Here is an 8,919-nt window from a genome sequence, read left to right as displayed (position 1 = left end):
GCATATTCATGTGTGTGAATGACCCAGTCACTGTCCAGACCTAAATCTCATTGAGAATCTGTGGTAAGACTTGAAAATTGCTGTTCACAGACTCCTCCATCCAATCTCACTCAGCTAGAGATAGTTTGCAGAGAAAAATGGGCAAAAATGTCAGCCTCTAGATGTGCATAGCTGGTAGTGACATTCCCCAAAAGATTTAGAGCAGTAATTGCAGCGAAAAGTGGTCCTACTAAATATTGATTCGGGGCGGCTGAAAACAAGTGCACGTTACAAGTTTCAGATCTATATTTTTAAAATATTGAGAAAACCATGTCTCAATTCCTTTAAACTTCACAAATGCTAGCTACTTAGTGTTGGTATAGCACAAAAAATACATTTACAGTTGTGGGTGTAACATGAAAAAAAAAAAAAAAAATGTGGAAAAGGTCACAGAGGTATGAATACTTTTTCAAGGCACTGTATGTAGTTACTGCAAGAAATCAAGTGGGATTAAAATTTTGAAATGGAAAAGCCTAAATAACTAATAAAAGACTTCATTTTGCAATACACTGGTGATGTGCAGCATTGCCAGGTTCTAATGCATTAGACAGTGATAATTCACAGCGACAGGTCTAAGATAGTAAGCATAAGTACATGAATACTCAAAGACATCTGGAGCAAAAGACGGGGCCAGATCCAGACCCTCGGACAGACTGATTCCTTCAAGTGAAACATGGCTTGCAGATAATTTAGTGATTTCTAAAACATATTTCTTGGTGGTTCCATCTTCGGCCGTCACATCTACCACCACAGGATTAAGACCGTCTTTCAAAGTCACGAGTCTCGAACCACTGCCGCCCTGAAAGCGAACAGACAAAGCAGATAACGAAAAAGTGAATTACAAACAGACGCACCATGTTTATGAGCTGTAGATGTGGAGCCATACCACATACAATAAAGTCTAGCATCATGGTGGCTACTGAATACACATGGTCTGCACTGGCTTTGGGCGTGCCAACTTATTTACCTTATTGCCAAATAATTTGACCCAATAAGGTTGGGTCCAGATTGAAATGACCAAATAGGAAATGACAATTATACAAGGCATATACACGGTACTTTCCCACCCACCCAATCCATCCATTTCCTCTAAAAAGCACATCACCTATTGGTGGTAGTTCCCCTATAAGTCACATCTGACCCTATAACGATAATACCCAAAAAGAAGAAGTAGAAGCGTCTGAGTAAAATATGCCAAAATTTCATTGAAAATCCATATTAATAATTAAAAAAACATTAAAAAAAAAAACATAAAAAGGATAATATATAGGAAAAAAGTAATAACAAGTGCCACATCAAACCAGGGAGTACACTGTAACAGGATAAATGGATGGTAACAAAAAAAAAAAAAAAAAAAAAAAAGACAGATGATATCAACTAAATGTCAAGTTTGCACACCCTGAATAAAAACTGTACACCCCTCCGTGGGTATATACAAAGTATGAGGTGCAAATAAAACCTTATATTACATAGCCTTTATGCGATTTAAAGTGCCAGCGCAATAAGGATCCTGTAAGAGATTATAAGGAGATGGATGGTGGTCAAGTAACAAGTTAAACTAAAGCGGAGATGTGGCGCCCTTGAGGCTCAGTCACCACAGAGGTACTGCACCTCCTCCTGAGGTGTGGTGCCCCACCATCCAGGTAAGGTGGAAACACCTGACCACACTCCAACTCCTGCACCCCACACCACAAAGTAGTGTAGCAAAGCACCTTCGGCGGCTCCCTGCTTGGAGTATAGCAAAGCACCCCTTGGTGGCTCCCTGCTTGGAACACGAAACGTGCTGGGAGGTGGGTGGAGTTTAGTTTGCACCAAAAGAGCGGGAAGAGTTGAGTCAGTCAGTCAGTCTTTCATTCAGTGAGTGAGTGAAGATGTAGAAGGACAGAGTGTGAGACAGAGAAGATCCCCAGGAGAGGGATGGAAAAAGGAAGTGCTGCAGCAGGCCATTGTGATCTGGGTCTGCTGGCACAGGGAAGAGACAGAGGAAGGAAGCTTGATTCTCCATTGGGAAGAAGGAGTAGCACGGAACGTGAGGAGAATAAGAGAACAAGGACAAGGGTTAGAGGAGAACCCTTTTCAAGTTCTAAGCACAAGGCCGGGGCCCGGTCACTGAGGTTGTACGTATACTAATGATCCTGCAGCAGGCACCGGAGGAATAGAAGTAGTGACCACTTTATTCCCACACAAGACTTGGGGGCACAACAGCAACATATCAGTGAGCCGGGACTTAATAGCAAGGAGTCCCCGAAGCAGGCTACAGCTGTCTGCCGTACAAGTAGAGTTCATAGGAACATCTGACAGGAGGAACTCCAGTGTAACTCAGTACTAGGAGTACTTCACTCAAAGGCGCTATAAGAGGAGACATTCAGAAAAGGCACATATGTTGGCGGAGTGTTGGAAGGGAGTATTCCACCTGGCCTGGAGGTTGACTGAGTCCCTAACCCGGAGGACACAGCACGGAAGCGGGCACCTGTTTGCACAACAGACTGAGTAAAGCTTTGGAACTACATGCCCTGGTGTCCTCCACTTATTCCTGCGCCAACCTGCCCAGCTCTGCTACATCCCTTGCGCCTGACACTATACCATCTACGTGTCACTTCACCTACACTGCCCTGGGACTACAGCCCTGCCTGTGGAGAGCTATAACATCACTGCTGCACCACACCATCTGTCCCAGAGGATCTGTCTGCAGCGTCGGCTTACATCTCTATTGCCGAACACCACAGGTGGCATCATGAATCATTCATCATAAGCACACTGAACATTTCCCTTTTACAATGGGCGCCCAGGGCCACGGGCCGGATCCCAGCTGCCGTGACATCTCCCATTGAAGCTCATCGGGCCAGGTACCGAGTACCCCCACTGCCCTGGGAGGGCGACCCAGAAACAGAGAGAGTAATAGGTAAAAATCTATGAAGCACTAAGGTCTGAGCACAAGTGCAATAAATATGAACTCAACACCTCTTTAAATGTCTATGTATAAAGTGAATGGGTGGAAACCAATGTAACAATAAGATCTATACACAAGTGTATTCAAAATAGACACTATAAAAGAAAGAGGACCAAACAACTCCTTAACTCTCAATGTATATTCAGCAAATGCTCCTGAATACAACCTGGTTGTTGTGTAGGTGATAATTTAACTGTTACTTGACCACCAGCCATCTCCTTATAATCTCTTACAGGATCCTTATTGCGCTGGCACTTTAAATCGCATAAAGGCTATGTAATATATGGTTTGATTTGCACCTCATACTTTGTATATACCCGCTGAGGGGTGTACAGTTTTTTTATTCAGGTTGTGCAAACTTGACATTTAGTTGCTATCATTTCCTTTTTTTGTTACCATCCATTTATCCTGTTACAGTGTCCTTCCTGGTTTGATGTGGCACTTGCTATTACTTTCTCCATATATATTATCATTTTTAGTTTTTTTTTTTAATAATTAATATGGATTTTCAGTATAGCTGTAGTATACTGTATTTTACTTAGATGCTTCTACTTCTTATTTTTGGGTAATATATTTGTTTGAAAGAGAGTTTACTATTAGAGCAGTTCTTTTTTGGGTACTGACCCTATAATGAGCATTGCATAAAACCTAGTTTATTTAGTCAAAGACAGAAGGAGAAAAAACTCAATTTGTATACTGTTTGGAGTATACAATTTTTGCAATTGGGTTTCATTAAAAGTTTGCAGTGTTTGCCTTTAAAATGGTTTCTTTCCCTGCACATCACAGGCTTCACAATGAGAAGAACTAAGAATCCATCAGTGATCTTGTTCTGATGGGAAATATGTAACACTTTAGTCTGTTTTTTATTTTACTGAGCTTCTCTTAGCTGATTTACGACCACATGAAAGTTTAGCTCTCTGATGTGGTTTAAGGTCTTAAATCAGTTGAGGGAAGATAAAGTAGCATCTAAAAGATACAAACTTTCCATCAGAATAAGCATACTGATACAGTGGGGGAAATATTGCGCTGATTTTGTAAGTTTGCCACCTGACAAAGACATGAACAGTATATAATTTTAAGGGTAGGTTAATTTTAGCACTGAGAGATAGAATATCAAAAATAAAATTCTGAAAATCACATTGTGTAAATTATATAAATGTATTTGCATTGTGCGTATTTCCAGTGTGATTGTCGGAAGCGCTTGTGAAATGCCGCTGTCAGAGTTTGACAGCGGCATTTAACTGCTTATTAGCCGCGGGTGGATCGCGATTCCACCCACAGCTATCGCTGGCACATGTAAGCTGTTCAAAACAGCTGACATGTCCCGGGAAAGATGTAGGCTCACCGCCGGAGCCCACATCAAAGGGAGGTAGAAAGACTATTACGACCGATGTCGGAAAGGGGTTAAAATATATAATACACTGGGTACAGTAGTACAACAGAGGATGTGCTGTAAATGTTTTCATAAGAATTTTGGAAAGTAATGTCCTATAAATGTCTGTTCTGTTCCTGATCTAAGGATCTCCACTTTTAGTGGAGATGAATCTGTGCAGCATTTTATGCTCAGTAGTGACTTGTGCTGTGGAGTTGAAGTCAGAAATTAGGGAAATTGAGGAGTCAGAGTTGGTTTGGCTTACTGACTCAACAGCCCTGCTCAGGGCTGCCATCAGGGCATTACTGCACTTACAGGTGTATGGGGCCCGGTGAACAGAGGGGACCTGGATCGGGACACACGTTCAGTTAAAATCTATGTTGCCAAGCGGGAAGGCAATAACAGGCCGGCAGCTGACGTCAGCATGCTTATCGCTGGCATATGTCTTCAATGCCATACGCCAGGACGTTTGCACCTCGGATGATTCAAGGAGAGGACACCGCTGGACCTTGGCCAGGTAAGGTGAAACTTTTTTTTTTTTTGTAAAGTGGCACCATGGGGGCACTGTGGATAGACACTGAGGCAGGGTGGAGACACGGAGGCAGGGGTGGACAGGAACGGGGCCAGAATGGAGAGACATGGGGCCAGGATGGAGTACATGGGAACAGGATGTAGGACATTATTACTGTAGGGGTTAATTATGGGATATTGTTACTGCTGTTTTCAGTTGGTGGGTGGGCGCTCCTATTACTGTGCAGGGCGACTGTCGCTTTTTTTCTTCATCTGGCATAGTGTAGAAGTTGGGGAAAAATTTGGGAATGTCCTGGTTGGAAAAAGTGATAGCGGTGTGCGCTGAATGAAGATCTTGAACTAGAGACGTCACCAGTGAGTCAGTGTGTTACCTGTACACTGACACTAAACATTGTATACTATATACAGAGCTCCTGTGTATAATATCACTGATTATCAATGTATTACCTGTACACTGACACTATACATTGTATACTATATACAGAGCTACTGTGTATAATGTCACTGGTAATCCCTATATTACCTGTACACTGACACTATATACAGAGCTCCTGTGTATAAAGTCACGAGTGATCCCTGTATTACCAGTACACTCAGGGCCGGTGTCAGCACCAGGGCAAGTACTGGGGCCATGAGCAGGCAGGGGGACCACTTGCCATCAGGGACACCGGCGCACTGTGGGGGCCAGGAGTCTGTGCCAGTGCCGGCGCCTGTGAGTGAGCCCCCCGTTTGCTCAGGGTCCTGGCACTTGTAATACTTACCTCTCCCCGCTGGACCACTGTGGCGTCTTCCGCGTCTTCTGACTGACGTGCAGGTCAGAGGGCACGATGACCTCACATCTGTGTGCCCTCTGCCTGAACAGTCACAGTGCACAGAGCTGAAAGACAGCAACGCTGAGGAGTCAAGCGCAGAGCAGCGACCAGCGACAAGAGGTGAGTATTTAATTTCTTTATGTTTGGAGCATTATATATGGGGCCCACTATACACTGGAGCATCATGTATGGGGCCCATCATATAAGGGGCCAATTATATGGGGACTATTCTGTAAGGACCATTACATGGGGCCCATTCTGTATGGAGCAATATATGTGGCCCATCATATACTGTATGGAGGATTATATGGGACTCATTATCATGTATGGAGCAATATATGGGGCCCATCATATACTCTATTATTCGTATGTAGTCTGGCAGTGGTGTGACATTATTTGTCCCATTGTAAAAAATGAATGTGACTTAGAGAAACATAAATAAAAATATACCTAAAAAGAGCATTGGATATTTTAAGAAATGTTTAATAGGTTAGAGTAGAGTAGGGCCCGGCCAAAAGAGTCTACCTTGTCGTAGTGGCGGCTTAAAAAAAATATTTTGGCCAAAACAAAAGCTGCTGGCTATGTATGTGATCTGGTGTTAGATAGGGACTGTTACTGTGTGATTGGTGAGGATGTGGTGCAGAAGTAGAGTTTTTCTATGAGTGGGTGGTGGGACTGTGGAAGGTTTGAGGGTAGGAGGTGGTACTGGAGTGGAACCTAGGCGGAGTCTCAAGGGGGCCCAAAAATGTTGCCAGTATGGGGCCCCGAAATTCCTGGTGGCAGCCATGGCCCTGCTGACAATGTTCTTAGTTAACTCACTCTGCAGCCAGCCATAAGCAGTGCAGCACAGAGGCTATTGAACAAAGACGGTGCAAAATTTTGAATGTGAACCAAATGGAAAAATTATTTGTAGCGCAAAGGAAAAAAAAACCCTGAAGGTGTCCATGTCCTTTGATTACCGGTTTAGATAACAACCATATTATGAAGCTACATGTCTTATCAGCCTTATAACGCTATTTCAGACATCTTTCCACCTGTTATTGTGTGAAATATATACCGTAACATTTCCTCATTCATCGGATTCACTGTCTGTACAAAGCCAAACAGCCCCTGGATTAAGGATACAGTCCGCCAAGAAATATCAGAGGTACAGGAATAAACCCCTTCCAGCGGACTCACCAGCAATGTCCAGGTGGCTCCACTGTCGCTAGTCCAGGCGTCCACACTGATCCGTGCTACCTGACTGGGCACTACCGCCTGGTATCTCGTTATGTCGGGTGTGAAAGGAGGTTCTAGTTTTACTCCAGATACTGAGAGTTTCTCCAGGTCACAGTTATTCATGTCTCCGTCTTCTTATGCGCTGCTCCAATCCTGCAAATGACAATTTTAACAGATTTACAGTTAAAGGAGTATTCCCATCTCCAAGATCCTATCTCAATAAGTAGTAGGTGTAATATATAATATAATTAGCAAATACCTCCAATTAGAATATAGTATAGTTCTTCTGATTAGCTATGTTGGTTTCTCCATGTGCAGGGCATTGCAGTAGCTTTATTATCCATGGTTCAATACCTAATAGCTATCTGTCACTATATTAGTGTTTGAAATTATGGATACCTAAGGTACTGCAATGCCCTGCACATGGGGAAAGCGACATAAATAATCAGAAGAACTATACTACATTTCTAATTGGAGGTATTAGCTAATATTATTATTAATTATTACACCTACTACTTATTGGGATAGGATCTTGGAGATGGGAATACTCATTTAACCAAGAACCCAATTTGCTTTAGGCCCTGTTCATATCTCCTCAGGCAAAAGCTGAAAGTGTATATAGGCCGTCCACGTGCAAATGACAAACTGTAGTCCTCGTGACTTGGCATGGGTCACATACCCTTTTTTTTATCAGAGTGGAGAAATGTAATGTGATGCATTTTCCTACAGAGAGAGAAAAGCAGAACATGTATATTGTGTGATATCCACTGTTTACAATGGGAGTCAATAGTTCTATAGTGTATGCCTATACGGTGGTATACGTTAAAAAAACTTCTATTGGGTGCATACATGGAGAAATACTCCCAACATATGCCTCCTGTAAGGTAGCGCTTATTGTTAGTGTTGGGGGACTCTCACTTGGCTGCGATATTGAGGCACACAAGAACACTTTCACTTAAAACAGTCCAATGCAGTTTATTGTGCCATCATAAACCCCCCGTAAGCCATGTCATACTTCACAGGCTTACACATAGTCCATAACATTACACAGTACACGGCTTGAATATGCTGTCACTAAACACGCTGGACCTCTTTGTCCAGTTACCGTGGGTGACCGCACGCTGTACACTTCATTAATGTCCATAAAATATCACAGGCACCAACAGTTATATCCCCATGTCCGGGGTTACCTCGCAGGAGTTACGGCTCCAGATGCCGACTCTTTGTCAGTCCTCTCTTTCCCAGGGAAGCTGCCGAACTGGGATCACCGTCCCAGATAACATCTTGCTCACCAGGCCACCTGACAGTCCAGATCCACAGACGGACAGTAGCTCCCCCAATGCAGTGCCGTCACTAACTCTGCAAACACACAGGCCTCACCGGGTGCTATTCAGGGATCTGACCCTACTCCCCAGGTCTCCCAACATACCGGCCACCAGGTCCAAGGCCTCAGCGGGTGCTATTCAGGACGTCCGTCTCCTCCTGAGACCGTCCAACACTCACGCCTCACTAGGTCCAAGGTCGCAGCACGTGCTCCAGGGATCCGATCCTTCTAGCAGAATTTCCAAACACTGACCCTCCAGGACCTTGCACCCTGAACCACTCAGGTACAGACTCTCTCCCCATGTGACCAGACCTCAGGCACATTATATGGTCCATAACCACACCCACCGGTGAGGTATGGATCACATGGTTATGACCTCACTAAAGGTCCTATTTCACACAGCCACACACACAGGCTTTATCCTGGGCATTCAGACACATGCCCCTGGGTGGGTTTGTAGGTGACTGGTCCCACCCATCTCACCAAGTCACCTAGAAGCTTTCCCAATACACAGCAACAAACCCTCAGCAGTATTATCTGCTGATCAACACACATTCAAGCTTCCACCACAAGGCACCCGCCCTTATGATACATATCGGCCATTCACAACCCTGCCATTCATCATTTCCCCATCACAATAAAGGAAACGCCTGCATGCATGTCCTGGGAAGGC

The 8,919-nt window shown here is 44.0% G+C and overlaps 1 protein-coding gene across 2 annotated transcripts; it reads right to left on the bottom strand.

Moving 5' to 3' along the window:
* Nucleotides 1-403: 403 nt before the first annotated feature.
* Nucleotides 404-8,590, bottom strand: LOC141057257 (putative membrane protein Bcell_0381). Of its 2 annotated transcripts, XM_073553787.1 has the most exons (3): nucleotides 8,113-8,590; nucleotides 6,884-7,075; nucleotides 404-838 (listed from the first exon to the last, which is right to left on the bottom strand). In XM_073553787.1, the coding sequence occupies exons 2-3, from the start codon at nucleotides 7,043-7,045 to the stop codon at nucleotides 575-577; spliced, it is 426 nt and encodes a 141-aa protein (XP_073409888.1). In that variant the 5' UTR covers nucleotides 7,046-7,075; nucleotides 8,113-8,590; the 3' UTR covers nucleotides 404-574. The 2 variants fall into 2 exon arrangements, 1 of the variants encoding a protein (XP_073409888.1); XR_012222016.1 differs by lacking the exon at nucleotides 8,113-8,590 and having other exon boundaries at nucleotides 6,762-7,024.
* Nucleotides 8,591-8,919: the final 329 nt, after the last annotated feature.

Source organism: Dendrobates tinctorius, unplaced genomic scaffold, assembly GCF_039654945.1.
Source record: "Dendrobates tinctorius isolate UK_male_01 unplaced genomic scaffold, ASM3965494v1 ptg000203l, whole genome shotgun sequence".
Classification (NCBI taxonomy): Eukaryota; Metazoa; Chordata; class Amphibia; order Anura; family Dendrobatidae; genus Dendrobates; species Dendrobates tinctorius.
The sequence above is the reverse complement of the archived record's forward strand: the minus strand, read 5'-3'. Positions and strand labels throughout refer to the sequence as shown.